Source organism: Cyprinodon variegatus, unplaced genomic scaffold (assembly GCF_000732505.1).
Source record: "Cyprinodon variegatus isolate N-32 unplaced genomic scaffold, C_variegatus-1.0 Scaffold75, whole genome shotgun sequence".
NCBI classification, from domain to species: Eukaryota; Metazoa; Chordata; class Actinopteri; order Cyprinodontiformes; family Cyprinodontidae; genus Cyprinodon; species Cyprinodon variegatus.
In genome coordinates this window covers 481,674-499,481 of record NW_015150528.1, presented here as the reverse complement: position 1 = coordinate 499,481, position 17,808 = coordinate 481,674, and the positions used below count along the sequence as shown (strand labels likewise).

The following is a 17,808-nucleotide window of genomic DNA, read 5'->3' as shown; positions in this document are numbered from 1 at the left end:
ATTTTAAATGCATTATTTTTGCAAGACACATTTATAAAGGAATAAAGTAAAAGATTAAATAGCCTTTTTTTTTAAGTAGCGTACTTAAGATATGTTTCTGTTGAATATTTACGAATCTCAGATTTCCGACATGTGTCCCCCCCAATTGTAAACATATTCCTACGCCCTTGCTTGAATATGACGGAGCCTTTATCTCAGTGCACCCTTCATCCCAATACATATGCATTATTCTAAGCAAAGGACAGAACAGGAATGAACAAGTTATGCCAAAGACCTACAGGGATGTTTCATTTTCTCTTGTTTTAAACAGTGGTGTCAAAAGTACACACTTTTGTTACTTAAGTAGAAATATAGATACTGCAGTTTAAAAACACTCTGGTAAAAGTTGAAGTATCAACTTGACCTCTTTACTCAAGTAAAAGTGAAAAAGTATGTGCTCCAAAAACTACTTAAAGTATAAAGTAACCTTTAAAAAAAAAACAGCCAGATGCCACTAGATGAATTGAAAGCTAAATTTTTAGGCTATTTCTAAAAGTTAATTGAGACAGGGCCAAGGATGAGGGAGGTCTTGTTGGCCTCCATCTCCATCTCCCGATACGTTCTCGCCTGTGTCCGAGCTTTCAGACATTTCAACATCTTTTTCTGAATCCGACATTGTAGCATGGCATAGACAATTCACGTTTGCAGTTTGAAGAAGACCTGCTTGCTTCTGATCATTTCCTTTGGTGCTTTCAGCACAAATTTGATGAATAGCTAACCAATTTGCGTTATATGACTCATCCAATTACACTAGTTTTCACTAGATGTGGATGGAGCCAATAATCTGCTTTGGATGGCGCACATGACGAGAAATAAATATTTATAAACATTAAACTGAAGCCAAGAGTAACGAGTAAAGTTTGTTTTAAAAATGTAAGGAATAGAAAGTACAGATACTTGTGTGAAAATGTAATGATTAGAAGTAGAAAGAAAAATAAGTAATGGAGTAAAGTATAGATACCTAAGAAGTGTACTTAAGTTACTTGACACCTTTGGTTTTAATGCATTTGAAAAAATGTCTTTGATACCCAAACACATATGGGAAGGTAGGAACATGGGTGGTTAGTTAATTATGACCTAATCAGACAAAATTCCTTTTTTTATATAACATATACTGTCTTATAAGGTCGTGAGACACAGTACCTGGTTGTCCCCTCTATGAAGCCAAGGACCTGGGACATAAAGAGTTTGTTGTGGTCCAATAGACCAGTATCTTCCCAGATTCCTGCCATTTATGAACACAACCCCTTTGGTCCATCCCTGTGAACAAAGGTTACAAATATTCTCAGTTTTTATTCTTTCTGATATTAAATGGTCTTAGATTCTAAGAGACATAGCAGACATTTTACAACCTATGAGAGATCTTTTTAAGAATGAAACATCACAACAAATTTACATGAAAACTCAAAAACTCCCTTAAATAGTGAAAATACATCTTTTTATGAATGTGTCTGGGTAGGTGGTGGTCAGGAGGTGCAGTTACAGCACCTGTCACTGCACCTAGTCTTAGATAAAGTAGCTGTGGCTACAATGAAGCAAACAACCTTTCCATAAATGCTTTTTGTACGCGCCTTTTGAGGTATTGTATTGGAAGATATTGGTGGAAACAGCAAAAATTCAAATAATCTGACTAAATTTAGCAAAAAAAGTGTTTAGCTGAGGTGATTTTTTTTATTTTTATTTTTTTTAATAAAGAGAATGTTCTAAAGAGAATTTCTTATGAATTAGAATAGATTTCTTATGTAGCAACCATTTCTGTTGCTGGCATCCTTAAAGCTACAGTGTGTAATTTTCAGCGACATCTAACGTCCAGACTGCAGACTGCAGCAACATGAACATCTCCCCCCCACCGCTTCTCCCCCCCAACAGTACGGCGAGCGTTACGGGACAAAATGTCTTCCACGACGTCCGCATCACCTACCTTCTCAAGTAATGAGGTTTGTTTACATAGATAATTTTACAGATAGTATTTCATTAGTCTGTGTGTTCAGTACCGTCTCAGTTCATCTCTCTCAACTTGCCGTAGTTACTTTCGAGCGTAATGGGCGATCTCGCAATCGCTAGTTTGTTGGCTCTGCGTTGCCGTAGCGCAAAGATGTCTGCCTCCATGGCTGCGAGACCCGCTCCTATGTAATTATAAATAACGAATTCTAAGGCAACGCAAATATTAAGGTTAAGAGGCTGAGCTCGTAGATGATGATAAATAACATAGTTATGTATAATATATTAGATTTCTGACTGTATATCCCTGTAATTATTACACACTGTAGCTTTAATACAATAATTAGTCTTGCACTTCTTTCTCTATGTATACCGATGGCATACAACATTGATAATACTAGCTTAAATGATAAAAAGTAAAACTTGTGCAATTGCAAAACCATGTTCCATTACTAATCTTTGGTCCACACCAAGTTGTTACCACTGCTGATTATTGCAGCCAATCTTCAACATATCATGAAATTGCACTTTGGATCGCCTGGTTCATTTTCTCCAGTGGAAGATGATACATATAATTACGATTTTTTATTTTTTTTTTGACACTCCAAAAGGTTGCTGCAAACATGAGAATTGCATGGACAGACAGTTACTGACTGAATGTAATGGAGAGTGCTTTGGAATCTTCAGACTTGATGAAGGGCAATAGAAGTACAGGTCATTTACCATTTTTATCATATCTACACACATGAACAACATTGTTGATACCCCTTGTTTAAAGACAAACAAAGGTCACGGAAATAACTTAAATCCGACCGAACTAACAAATAAAAATGTATTAAACTGAAGAAATTACTCAGACCATTACTTTTCAATCATGCTTCAACAAAATAAATAAATAAAAAAACTCACGAAACAGGCCTGGACAAAGATGATACCCCAAGAAAATACCTGTTATATTAAGGTGTGTTTACTTATTATTATCACAGATGTCTGCATATTGAAATATCTATGGCTGTTGACATGGTATGTACCACACTCAACATGCACCAGAGGAAGTTGTCATAATCATTGTTTTCAACTTTTACCTGGGTGAGAGAACTTAGGAGCATAAAATGGCACTACCTGTCTAAAGCCTTCACAAAAAGCAGTGCAAAAATCTCTAAATAGACTTAACCCATTATGTGCTTATGATGTCTGCTATTTAACATCAACCAAATATAATAGACAGTTTTTTTCACATTTTTTGAGACTTGATGTATTTACTAAAACCAATTAAAATTTAGGTTACAAGAGCCCTGAAAAACTTTGGAAGAGATTAAAGGTGAACCTTAAGTTCAAGGATCATCATGTCAGATCGCCCTATCCATCATTGTTTGAGCCAAAGTGAACTTAACGCAAGATGATCACAGAGGACACCATCGTTGAAAACCAATCAATGTCAGACTGGAATTTGACAAAATGCACATTGACAAACCACAAAGCTTCCGGAAGAATGTCCTATGTACAGATCAGACACTAATGGAACTTTTTGCAGAGCAGCTCTATGTTCAAAGATGGAAAAATCAAGCATATCAAGAAAATTACACTGTCCTTTGAAGCGTGGAGGAGGCTCAGTTATGCTCTCTGTCTGCTTTGCTTTATTTGGCACAGGTTGTCTGAATCTCTGCAGGGTAATATTCAATTTCAAGACTGTCAAAAGATCCTAGAGAGAAATGTGCGGCCCAGTGCCAGAAAGCTTGGTCTCAGTCGCAGGTCATGGGTCTTTCAAACGGATAATGACTCAAAATGCACAGCTAAAAACAAGAATGGCTTAGAGGAAATCATTGGACTATTCTGAAGTGGCCTTCTATTAGCCTTGACCTACATCCTATTGAGCATCTTTGGAAGAAGCTGAAACACTCTGTCTGGAAAAGCCACCCGTAAAACCTGAGGCAACTGGTGCAGTTTACTCATGAGGAGAGGGCCAATATATCCACTGAGAGGAGCAGACATCTGCTTGGCAGTTACAGAATCATTTGATTGCAAGGATTGCCCAAAAAGGTTATGCTGCAAAATATCCGGTTACGAGTTCCATTGTTTTGTCCTGACCTTTTTCGTTTGTTTTTGTTTTTCTTTTATTGATGCATTGAAGCATGGCGGAAAAGCAATGTTTGACTTTCATTTGTTTATTTTGATAGAAACTGTAAAAATGTTGTTCACTGTTTAACTAAATCCGTATCTTCCCGTTATTTATAATTATAATGCTGGACTGCTTATTTTTGGGCTGAGATGTGAACATATTAATAATACTTTCTAGCATGTTTTAAATGAGTACAGTTTTGACTAGGTTTGCCAACTGTCCCTTGAAATACGGAATTGTTGTGTATTAATAAGTAAAAGTACCTGTCCCGTATTTAGTGTAAAAGCAACGCAATTTGTCACGTATTACTGTGAAAGTAAAAAAAATAGTCAGTAAAAAGCTAATGGGAAACGAAGCACAAGGGCATGTTAGATATAAAACTTTTTTTTTTTTTTTTAAAGATATAAAACTTAAGGTAAACTTCCTGGGCCCTGTCCTGAGTTGTGACCAATGAGCTGACAACATATATGTAATGATCCAGAATAGCCTCATCCCATTGGTCGAGCCAAGTGTTGCTCACGGAGAAGATAGCGGGAGACAACAGAACAGTATGGGGGACGAACCGAGTAATTTAAATGCTGACGCTGCTTTCAGGGTTAGACAACTCTTTGCTGCTGCAAGAGCTCAATAAAATACAAGTAATACAAGGAAATACAAGTGGAAAAAGTAGGCTATCGCTCTTCGGGCTAATGACTTATTTTTTTCAGTTTTACAACTGTAGCCAAAAGTCAATGCATTTAAGGCACAAATATGTTTACAAGTTTGCACAAGTTTGCTGTTGCACCTAAAAATGTGCACTATTTATTTATTGTTTTATATTCATTTTTAGTTTGAAGTTAAGCAGGACAGGCTTATGTTTAAGATACTTATTTTATTCAGCAGTTTGTTATTTTGTATTAAAGTGAATTGCTGGATAATAATTTGTTTTCCATGTGTTCATATCACTCAGAAATTAGATGCATATTTGTGAGTAACATGAACACATGGAAAACAAATTATTATATATACCGGTAGTAATATATAGTATATAGTTTTTAAAAAAAATTATTTCATACAGAAAGCGGGGCTACAAAAAAAATCACCATTCAAGGAGGGGTAAAGGCAATCGGGTCAGCTGGCACCCACATGAGGTGTCACTTCTTTTTATCTTCTGGGAGTTGGCAACACTAGTTTTCACCCAAAGGTCCTACTTACAGGAAGTTTGATGAAGGTGTCTTTAGGAGGGACGTTCACATAAAGTTTGCCATGGAAAAAGGCTGGGAAGGCAGGCTGCTGCTTTTGCATAGACACCCATTGGCTTGAACTCTGAATTCTGTATGAGGGGAAAGAGAAAAATATACAGTATATACACACACATTAATCTGTTTCAAAACATTCTCAACTTCCAAATTTATAAAAAAAAAAAATATATATAAAAACCTTTAGAAAATGGTTGACGGTAAGAAAGCAGAATATTCTGTCTTTCATAAAATATTTATTGGAGTGCAGTGAATGCAGGGTGAAGGTTTGGAAATCAATGGCAGGGATAGTATTCATATTCACGAAGACGGTGGGTTATGTCTGGCCCCCTAGCAAATTCACAAGCCTTTCACACCAGAAAACCAACAGCACTTTCGCGGGTAGGATTTTCTTTTGTTCGATTATAAGGGGCTTCAGGCCTTGACCTTTTCAAAATGGTACTGACACACAAAACTTCCAGAGTCACAATCCCACCCACACAAAGAAGGTTTATAATGGCTTTAAAATCCTACAATCCCACAATACATGCTCTACTAGCTTTAACTTGGGGAAATGTATTCTTGTTCTTAACATCATTCAAGAGATATTGAATTAAAAATACAACAAGTTAAGGAAATTCTCATGTGAATGGTGCAGTAATGTACAGTGGAGCATTGTGTTATTGAAATACTGAAAAACGAATGAGGGAATGAGACTTGAGCTCTGGAGGGCACTTATTCCTGCGAAAGCACCTCAAAAGTACATCTCTAATTATTCCGAATATTACTATTGCCAGATCTAATGACTGTGCTGAGATGTGTAGTACGCTGATATTTGTTACTCCGTGTTCAACAACCACAGGAAATTAAAATGCTTAGATGCTTTTAAGAACCTGTGTGACATAGATTTGGCTTGATTGAAATTAACAAGACATGTGCTTCACAGACTGTCTTTATATGGCTTCACTCATTAGCAAAACAAAAAACAGAAAAGAAAATCTTTACATGGCAGCAGTGCTATCATTTAATACCCTCAATTTCTATTTTTATTATTTTTTTTGTGGGAAAGCTCAAAAGAATGAAACAATCCAAAGTATTGCCCAAACACCAGTATGATGACAGCATCTGAAAGACACTGTCACATCCCCTTGATGATGCCAAACGTATCATCCAGGTCACTCCATCAGATACTGCAGCAATAGAGCTGTTAAAAAAATCTTGCTTTGAAACTCAGCTATTGAAGATTAAAAGTCCCCCCTTAAAACCATTTTCAATCCAGTTTCCATTCCCCCCCTTGGGTTATTTTTCCAGCTCTTCTGAAATTCCGTCATTTCTCTATAGTTAATTATAAAACAGGATTCTACCCCCTCCATAAAGAGTCTGACAAACTAAATAGAATATATCAAATATGTGAAATAATTTCAGGTACATCATTTTAACAGCTTTAGACGGTTACACACATAGGTACAAGTACATCTTTGCCTCTAAAATTTAAAGTTTATGCCTGATGCCTGTAGGCTGTGGCTGCTTATAAGCAAAATCGAATTCCTTGGTTGTGCACAAGATCATGGCCAATGAAGTGGATTCTGAATCTGAGAAAGTAGTGCCTCTGCTTTGGATGTTTGGATACCATTACCCCGGTGGCAAATGCATACAAATCTCATAGAGAGGATGTGAGAAAGTTCTGTTCGAAGCTGTTTTTGCAGCAGATCTTAAAGTTCCCAAACTGCTTACAGGATGCTGGCAGGAAGCAACACTTGTTTCTTTGCCGTTAATTGTTGAATATAGATTAGCTGTGATTGGCAACTGTGAAAAAAATGATTGCACAAGTTGGATCAGTCTCACGACTTAACGATTACCAGCTTGTCACTTTTGCAAGGTTACAAAAATGCAAAAACAAGGCAGGGCAATTATAGCTCAATAACCCAGCCTATTTTCATCATATAAATTATATATCTTATACAAGACAATGACCTATAATGAAGTTGATCAAATTACTTTAATTCAATTTATTTATATAGAGCCACAGCATTTGTCTTCTCAAATTTAGTTTGATCGACCCTAAGCAATGATAGGCAGGTCAAATGCTGAAATATTTGGTCCTGTCATCCATCAAATGCATTGAAACTTAGAACTCCCATCATATTTAGTGCATAAAGTTGTCAAATAAAACAAGACAAACAACATAGATGCAGAAATGGAAATATTTGACGTCCTTTATTTTCATAAAAAATCTAACTTTTACCTCTAATGAGAATCCTCCAACAATTATTTTTTTGTTTGTTTTACAGTATGGGTGGTAATTTTTAACTGTCAGCTCAGACAAAATAAAAACCCAGAAAGTTTGTGCTGAATGGCAAGAAAATATCTTATCTGTGTAACTTACCTACAGTATTCACAAAAAAAATGTACAATGCACCATCATGTGGGTTTTAAAAAGGTGTTTGAAAGCACTGTGATATCACTGCATATGTGACTTCTGATTTCAATAAATTAAAACAATTACCTTCAGAAACTGAGAAAAAAGAATTTCTGTTTATATAATATATGTAAATATCCTGCTTGATTTGTCAACACTGAGTAATGTTTAAGTAAGGACTACGGTTAGCCTCGGTGCTAAAATTATGTTTGCTCTGTGTGACTGCCATACGGGCAAGTTGCTATCTTGCTCCTTCTCTAATCATATTAATTGTAGACAACATGTGCTGGGATGAATGAGAGGTGTAGTGATATAGAAACACAAACATGAGGAAAAAAAGGAAGAGTAATTAAAAGATACAAACCTGTTCAGAAAGTCTGGTTTCATATCCAGACTATAAATAATGAAGTCTCGGAGGATGTGCGAATTTAACTCAACATCACCAAGAAGACCTGAAAACATGAGTCAATGCCATTTACAGTTTCTTTTAAAGTTCTAACGTGCAGTTAATCAGCGTCAACATTTTCTGGTAAAAAAAATAAAAAATAATAATATATATATATATATTAAAGAAGAAACCTTTGATTATTGGACTTTTTGTACCTTTGCGCTGCTCATCCAAAGTTGTCCCATAATTCACTCTTCCACAGTTCTCCACCAGCAAACTCAGAGTTCTGCTTCCCTTTAGCATAAACATACATAAAACATGAGCTGCATTCAAGGAAACTGCATTAGTTTATAAGAAATAAACGAAAAAACACACAGAGAACCATAAAGAAAATAGGGGAAGCTCTCATGAAAATTTTAATAAGCTTTCTAAGAAAGCTTGCAGATTTTGGCCTAATTTTTTCCCCTCAAAATAAACAGAAGATTTGTGGTGTGATTCACATTTGCTGCCAGGAAATATTTCTGAGCATCCCCTGTAGCCTTCACATGCTGCAGGTCATTAAATATTAAACACTTTATCGCTTTGAAACAGCACACTGGGTCTGAAATATACACAGAAGGATAAAAAAGCTCAGTACCTTCCCATCGGGTAGTACGAGTTCCTGCACCTTATCGTCCAACACACCAACAAAATGTTTGTCCACAAAAACCTGAAAAAAAAGGGATGAAAAAAAAAAAATCACATTTTAAAAGACAAAAAGAGCAAATAAAAAAAAAAAAAAACATTCAGCCGTTTATGTTAAAAACTTTTAAAAAGTATGCAAATAGAAATTGTCAGGCGGAGCGACTGCAAAACAAAACCATTGCCATTGGGATTAAATTTACTGTTATGCTAATGAGAAATGAATAGCACCCAGTACCATTCTTCTAATTAAGTACAAATGTGAGACCATGAATCTATGGGAATGATTGTTCTCACCAGCGCTCTGTCTCTGATGTTGTTCTTTGAGTTGAGAGTTCCTCCGCTGGCTATGGTCGTCTCATACAGCGTATAGCCATACGACTGACCGTTATTGTTGTTGACAGGGAGGTTCTCCATGTTTACTGGCCTCTCAGATTTGAAAGGCTGCAGAGGATGCAAAAACAGAACATTACAGTCAAACAAAAGAAGGACAAACCTCATCTCATTATCAGCAGAAATGATCAGCAGAAACACATTTTAGTGATTAATACATTTTTTTTATTCCCACTATTAAATAAAGAGAGGAATCCCACTCCATGTGCTATCCACCTGTTTGTAACATTTCTAGTTCTGCAGCAAATGAAAATGATTAATTGATTCAGAGGGCTCATTATTGCAATAAGATGAAAAATAATTAGGAGTATAATACTTGCAGAGGTTGATAGTAGCTAGTCTCTTCACTCAATTAGATTATACTTGAGTAAATTCTTGACAAAAATAAAATTTCAGGAGTAGGTTTACTACATCATATCTTTCACTTGAGAAATTTCTTAAAAAGATATGACTTATTATCTTACTCATATAAGTAATTAATAAGTAAGTAAGAAGATTAATAGGTAAAATATAAATACAAGTTATATAAATCTATGTAAAATAGTTAGTTAGCTACTTGATCCATCGTGAATTACTAAATAACGAACAGGATGTTTTTTTGTTTTTTTTTTTGTTTTTTTTAAGTTCTCCAGACAATGTTTATAGTCCAAAACACTAATGATTAATGTTTATGTCAAAAATGAAAATTCTATCTCGTATAAATGCACTTGAACCTACCCTGGTTTTTGGAGGTTAAACCATTAAATAGTACATATCGTCACTGGAGGTAGTGGTTTCCTATGTTTTATGTTAAAAATATATTGGTTTGAAAAGTATTTGGTTGCCTTGAACTTTTCAACCTTTTTCCACATTTCAGGCTTCAAACATAAAGATATAAAATTGAATTTCTTTGTGAAGAATCAACAATATGTGGGACACAATCATGAAGAGCATTTATTGGATATTTTAAACTTTTTTATCAAATAAAAAACTGAAGAATGGGACATGCAAAATTTACTGGCAGCAAACTATCTACAGAAGTTCAATGAGGATCTCTGAATAATCTAATATTGACCTAAATGACTGATGATGATAAATAATGTAGAATCCAGCTGTGTGTAATCAAGTCTCCATATAAATGCCTCTGCTCTGTGATAGGGCTGTATTTAAAGTTCAGAGAGCATCAAGAAGAACAAGGAACACACCAGGAATGTCTGGGATTCTGTTGCAAAAATGTATACATTTGCTGCATAAATCTGGCTTTTATGGAAGAAAGCCATTTCTTAGATATCCATAAAATGTCTTGTTAAAATTTTGCCACAAGCCACCTGGGAGATACAGTGAACAGGTGGGGGAAGGTGCTCTGGTCCGGTGAACAGAATATCGAAATGTTTTGGCAAGAATGCAAAACGTTATTTTTGGCATAAAAGCTGCACAGATCATTACACTAAACAAACCATCCCCACTGTCAAGCATGGAGGTGGCAGCTTCATGGTTTTGGCCTATGTTTTTTCTGCAGGGACAGAGAAGATGTTTAAAATTGATGTGAAGATGGATGGAGCCAAATACAGCACCAGTCTGGAAGAAAAGCTATTGGGGTATGCAAAAAACCTGAGACTGACAGGGAGATTTATCGTCCAACGAAACAATGATCCAAAACATAAAGCAAAATCTACAATGAATATATAAACATATCCAGGTGTTAGAATGGCCAAGTCAAAGTCTGGACCTGAATTGGAACTGGAACTGTTTTCCAAGGAATAATGGCCAAAAATTTTTGTCACCCAAGCGACTTTTAGCTGTAATTGCAGCAAAAAGTGGCACTAGTGTAGTTCCAATCGTCTTGGAATCCATACCTGTTTTGTTTTGGATTTGAAAATAAGGGAAACTTGACGACATCCACTGCGAGCCGTCTGATTACCTTAGCCAAGCTCCACTATCCAATATATTTTAAGACATGCTCAAGAAATCTAAAATAAACACTTGTCACCAAATTGCAACCTACAATAAGGTGATCGGATTTTGATTTGCAATGCCTGTGACTGTTCCGTTTGGAGACCCAGGTCAATTATTTATCTTATTGATAATTATATCAATCGTGCTCCGACGCAGCATGAAGCAGCACGCTGCCTACAGATAGCTACCAAGCACACTGAGGTTTCTAAAACCGGAGAGTCATCCTGGGAATGTGCCAGTCGACCCTGAGCCAAGCCATGCCACCTGAGTTGTATGGAATTACCCATGTGAGCCAGTTTTTTTTTTATTTCCACACAATGGGGTTAAGGCTGATATAAAAGAGCCACGTGCAGCAAACAAACTGTTTCAATAATGCAATTAGTGCTTTGGATGGCAAACAGATTATTTAAAGCACCAAAATGCAATGCATTTGTTTTCATTAACAGGAAGCATTTTCATTTAATAGAGGGAAAAATTTAACATGATGCACAAATGTAAATAAGACAATTTGAATCAAGGGGGTCTGGTCCAAAACAGATTTGTTCTAACAAAAAGCAGAAAAGATTACATGCTGGCATGGTGTGGGATTGGTGTCTTCCTGTGGAGTATAGTCAATTATTCCAATATTAATCCTCCCTAATGCCCCCTTAGGCTCAGTGCACCAGGGGATGCTGTTAGGATAATTATGGTAGTTATGTCCTATGGGCATCATGACCTGTCAGAGGTTCAAATCACGCCTTAACCTAAGCTTTTCCCCAATCCATTTCCTTTACAATCCCGTTGCGTGTAATCCATTTTAAGTGATGTAGAAAATATCTTTTCAGGCTATTTTATGTGCCTCTGACCCATTTTAAAGCATCTCATTCATTTCATTTCTGAAATGGTATGTATCAAAGGAGAAGTCTGCTCACATGCAAGCTCAATGGATTGCTACGTACAAAGGAAATGTAGATGGATTCATGGACAGCCATCGTTTCTTACAACCGTTTTATTGATTTCAGCACACTGTATCGTGTGGGAAATTAGTCTTACTGCATGAGTCTCAGGTCTTTTACCAAACAACCAAGTCTTTTACATCTTTGGCAGGTGCATTATGCACGTCCAACAAGCTAATATAATCAGAGCTTCCAAACACACACACAGATAAAATATTAGACCCGACAGTCTGCGCTGTACCTGAAGAGAACCCATTCTTTTTAAACAAGGGTTTATGGCTGGTAAGGGGCAAAGTAATTGGCATCTCAGAGGAAAGCAAATTATTGCGATGGGGACTGAATAATTAATAAGGCAAGAGTCAACAGACATGCCACACCTGGCTTGAATATAAATTCCTCTATGGAAACAGCAGAAATACTCTAACTAGTACAGTAAACATGGGAGGGACATGAAGAAAGGATTGGATTCAAAGTGAATATTGTGCCGATTATTGATTTTTTAATTCATTTCACTTTTCTTTTTCACTCCAAGGGGAGATTTAGAGATGCATCCGGCTCTTTAGCACTCCCCTGGAGCTTTTTCAAAAATTTATGAAAATAGAAAAATATGTTTTTTTTTTTTTTTTTTTTTTTTTTATGGTATTCAGGAGGTCAAACAAACATTCATTATGTTTTCAAATCCTGTAAAAATGTGTACGTTAAATACATTTAAACAATAAATGTAAACATTTCTGTCACTGAAGATTTGCATCATAGCCTGCAGCACATTTCAGCTGTGACATTTGCTCCAGGATAAACATTTAATCAAGAATGCTTATTATATATTTAAGCCTGTGTAGTCCTTCTGTATAGTGGGCTAATTCACTTAGAGCCTGAGTTGCCATACGAGGCTTATATAACCCTTTTACGTATCGTGGCTCCAGACAGATTTTTTTTTTTTTTTGGTCCAATATGGCTGTTTGAACAGTTTGGGTTGCCGACTCCTGACATCCTGGATCAATAAAAATGTAGACAGACGTTTTGTTATGTTACTGAATCCCTGTTATGTCTCACAAGGGTCGGAGACAAGGATGTGCAGGGGGGCACGGTATGTGTTCACTTTTTTTCCCTGCCCCTGACCTTCAAAATGTTTGTGCACGCCACTGGTAAGAGATGTTAGTTTTTCAATGAATCAATGATCTATTAGTGTCCGGCACCAGGCTGCACGTGATAAAAATATGCCAATGAGCTGTATCAGTCAGGGTCGCTGCTACGAGCCACTTTTAGACACAACAGGTAAACCTGTGGCAAGCCGGGCGATGGGAAAGAAGGAGAAGATGATGAGAAAAAGAGAGCAGAGAAAGTGTGGACTGCTGGAAAAGTGCTGTGAACTGATGACAGAAAATTGAAAAGGTGTGCTCAAAGATGACCCTTCACATTTTAAGTATGTTTGGCTCAACCTGCTGCTGTGAAGCAGGATTCTCCACCATGAACATACGGTAATAAAAAATAAATATAAATCCAGGCTCAAAATGAGCACCTTGATATGCGCTTAGGAATGGCTTTGTCACCATTCAAACCCAGGTTTAAAGCCTTGCAGGGCAGCAAAAAGCCCACTGCTATCATTAAGCCAGAAAAAAGAAAAAAATAACAAACGATCAGTTCAGGTGATTGCTGTTCTCTACTTAAAAAAACACTTAGATTTTAAAATGGAAAAAATTTATTTTTTTTCTTTTCCCTTTTTTTTTTATATATATATTTTTTTTTATTTAAAAAAGTCAATGTATAACTATGTGCATAAACACATTATTTTATTTCAGTGTTAAATTCTGTTTAAAGAAACAGATTATAAATAAAAATGTCTCCGGACTTTTACTGGTTGATGATTTTTATTAGGAACCCGCTTATTTTTAATTGGTTACACCTGATCTAAATGGTCCAATATCAGCACCGATTTCATGTTTGTAATCAGTCAGTAAAGAGAAATGAACAGCGCAATACAAGGTCACACATATATAACATCCTACACATTTATTGGCCTCACTGGTAATTATGTGCAAGTCATTATGAAATAAAATCATGTTCTATTACAGTAACTATAAAATTACTGTACGAATAGCAGGGCATATCCAAGCATTAGTGACAATGAAGCCTGTCTGTGTTTGCTTCTTGCTACAGGCTTATCTAATTCCCCAAACTGTGTGAAAATGCTTTGGTGGATTGCGTTTGAAGTGAACTGTGCTGAACATTTTTTTCGTGACAGAAAGAAGGGCCGGATAATATACAGTTTCCCCACTGGGCTGCGAAACTCAATTAAAATTACGTCTAACTTAAAAAGGAGTTTTTTAATGATTCAAACAATTTTAATGATTAAAGCCTGCAGGTTTTGTTTATGAGGACATCAACTACACAGACATCTGCTCTATTCCAAAATGAAACCTGTATGATCTGCAATCCTGGACAGATGACTCATTTATTTCATATCTCAGAACCCTAATGCTTAAAAATAATATTCAAACATTATCGGTTAATAAACTCCGGTCCTCTTTTAGGTTTGTGTCTGCTTCAATACAAAAACATACTAAAAAATAATAACAATAATAATAGAAGATAACTGGATTCAGGTGAGTTGGACCAGATGATCATCATAAAGATACACGGTGCCTTGCTTTGAGTACTGAAGGGTAAAGACTGCCTTTTTCTTTATTTACACAGTTCCATTAAGGTTCACATATATGATCAATGAAAAATGCGGGATTTGGCACAATGTGTTTAAAAAACACAAATATCCAAGTCCTGATTGGATTTAAAGTTAATACAAAATACAACCCATAGAGGAGGAAAAAATGAACGATATCTGAAATATAAGGGTGGTGAAAGCTAAACAGTGAGAGCCATTTAGCCTAATTCCACCCCAAGGCTTTATCTTTAGCTCAGAGTATATCTAAAAGTCCTATTATGTAGAGCATGTTGAAAAATTTATGCTATTCAAAAAAAGTTGCCTTTATTACAAGCAGGGCTGTTTTACCAGCTTTTTTTTTTCTGATTCAGGTCTGGGTCCTACAGTGGGAGCACAGAAGGGAGAAAAATAATCCCAGAAAAGTATCCTGCTCCGTGTGGGCCAAAACAACATACCCTTAGGTAGAAAGCATCATGAACTATTTAAAATACCAGAACACCTCAAAGAAATTACCAACTGGAGTGATTCCAAACTGAAGAATCGGTTTTTAATTGATGATTTTGTGGTGTAATGATGCAAAACAATAGAAATGATCCAGCATAGAATTAACCTTCCGGCACCATTTCTGATTATTTATTATTATCTTTTGGTAGTTGTGTCCCTTACCCCTTCTGTCGCATGGAGACTATCCCAAAGAGATAGATGCTGCTGGATGACAACAGGCTGATAACCTCTCCTTGCATGAGGAGAGGGTGGATTAGGAAGAGGTTCATCTGAAAAAAAAAAAAGAGGGGGGTAAGTGCATCCTTGGTGGTTAAAATCATGTAAGTAAATGCTTTAAAAAAACCTGTAAAGTAAACTTTATTCATTCAATTAAAGCAACCCAGACTTATCTGTTATTTATTCCTACAGAGAGCAGTCAATGCTTTCCATCACATGCATGACTCTGTACCAACCATAGAAAATAACCTCAGAAAACTTCTGCAAGTCACTGTGTGTGAGCTTCCAGTTAGTCTTCCAGTTTCCCAAACAGCCTCTAAACAACCGTTAAAAGAGCTTGTCCAGGACCATCAACTGCTTTTAAAGGTGTTAAATCTCACAGGCACACTGACACTCCTTCTAGAAACAGCCTGACAGTATTTCCCTTTCATCGAGTGCTAAAAACCAGCTCGCCTGTGGGAAACTTTGAGGATAATGGTCAACACTTCCTTTAAACAACTCTTACTGGGTTTAACACTCATAAATCAGAACATTCTATTGCATTTAACGGTCTTACATTCTGTCAAATTTACCAAAGCAAGAATGAAAACATAGCTTCATGAAACTATCAACCATCCAAAGAATTTCACTTTATGAAAAAAAGATGTAATCATACAAAATTGTCACTGCCGGTTTGCAGGAGTTTTTTTAAACTAGTGCTTTACATAAATATCTTAGCATTTTTCTTTGTTTACATTAAATCCTATTACTCAACAGTTCTATTAAAATGGTCCCTGTTTATTAGGTACAGAACATCTGAAAGCAATCGCTTGGAGTGAGTTTTATTAAGGGGCATCATCGTAATAGGGGCTGAATACCAATCCACACTCTTCAGATTTCTATTGGTAACAAAACATTTAACCAAAACGTTTCTTATCCTTTGATATTAATCTTTTACATATTGGTAAACCTTAGGCTCTGTGCCTAAACTGTTTGATAGAGGATTTTTTTTAAACCAAAAAAGTAATTTCTTAGCATAAAGTAGTTGCATATGTTCTTTTCAAGTCTACAAGATGGCTAAAAATGCAAACTAAATGGAAATACATTTAATACACCACAACATAGTGCTCTTGGTAAAAGAAATCATTAAAACAAAAGTTTAATTTACAAAAATCCATCTGGCTATTTTAAAGACTTGATGCTGCCAGTGTGTCATAAGAATGACATAAGAATGAGTTTCACATCCCTATCCAACAGGAAAGACAGTTCTGCAGGAAACTGCACTTCCTGCAGAAGCAAAAAACGGTGTGACATATATATTCAGTTCCTACTATAAAGAGTTCTCAATGAATAATATCAGGCTAAATGCAAAATCCCTGTTGAAACTTAAGCCAACCAGCCTGATTGGATAACACAAAAAAATCCATCACTTCCAGTGAGGCTAGTCTCATGGTGGTGAGATATCTGCCCAATGCTGATTGGCAGAACACGCTAAAATATTCAACAGACAATGGCCTGACAGAGAGGAAGTCTCCCTTAATGAGACTCAGATAAGAAAGGAAAGAGGTGTTTTCTGGAGTTTATCATTTCAGAGTTCTTCACAACAGCTATTATAACACCTTCAAGTAATGTTTTTTTTTTTTTTTCAATATTCAGTATGTTATGTTTTGGTTTCATTTACACTATGGAGTCTCCCCTGTTTCAGAGGGCAGCAGCCGCCACTGATTCCCAAAGAAGGGACAGGTGTGACATCATAAACATTTAGTTCCTAAAGGAGGAAGTGATAAAGCATCATAGATGTTTTGGTCTCTATTGTACTGGTAATTAATCAATTCAGGTCAGGTAAGTTTAATTCAAATTCATTTATCTTCCATTATAATGAAGTAGTATCTCAGTGGGGGCGGTATTTAAAATCCCAGAAGTCCAACATATTATTGTTCGCAGTTACGTAAAAAAAAAACAAAAAAAAACAGCCTGCTCTGTTTATGGCTGTTGTCAGAGAGAGAAAGAAAGCAATGGGCCCATAATGCTTTGTGAGGAGAGCATTCCAGAATATATATCTGCCTCTTCTAAGGTCTTTATTTTCTTCTCATACGCTTCATAGACACTTTTTCTCTTACGACCCTGGGCCATTTTCATAGAACTGCCATGAAAAAGGTGAGCTTCAGTGACTGCCTGAAACCGCAGCTCATCACATATATACGCCTGAAAGTGTGCATGTGCAGAAACAGATAGCTAATGGGACGAGCACGTAGAAGGGCCTTAGGTAAACATATCACCAGAATGATTGACAATTTGGAGGACCACTTATTTAGATGATTCTCCTGGAAATAAAAGATCGTCCTCTATACCTTTAACCGTTGGAGATATTAGTTAATTTAAG

At 36.2% G+C, this 17,808-nt stretch overlaps 1 protein-coding gene across 1 annotated transcript in view; it reads right to left on the bottom strand.

Moving 5' to 3' along the window:
- LOC107083446 (beta-galactosidase-1-like protein 2) overlaps positions 1-17,808 on the bottom strand; it is a 40,983-nt gene that overhangs the window by 5,094 nt on the left and 18,081 nt on the right. The window contains exons 12-18 of the mRNA XM_015372687.1: positions 15,393-15,499; positions 9,102-9,248; positions 8,761-8,832; positions 8,339-8,417; positions 8,100-8,187; positions 5,294-5,411; positions 1,183-1,299 (exon numbers count right to left, since the gene is read on the bottom strand). Coding sequence (XP_015228173.1) covers positions 1,183-1,299; positions 5,294-5,411; positions 8,100-8,187; positions 8,339-8,417; positions 8,761-8,832; positions 9,102-9,248; positions 15,393-15,499 — 728 coding nt within the window. The remainder of the gene's footprint in view (positions 1-1,182; positions 1,300-5,293; positions 5,412-8,099; positions 8,188-8,338; positions 8,418-8,760; positions 8,833-9,101; positions 9,249-15,392; positions 15,500-17,808) is intronic.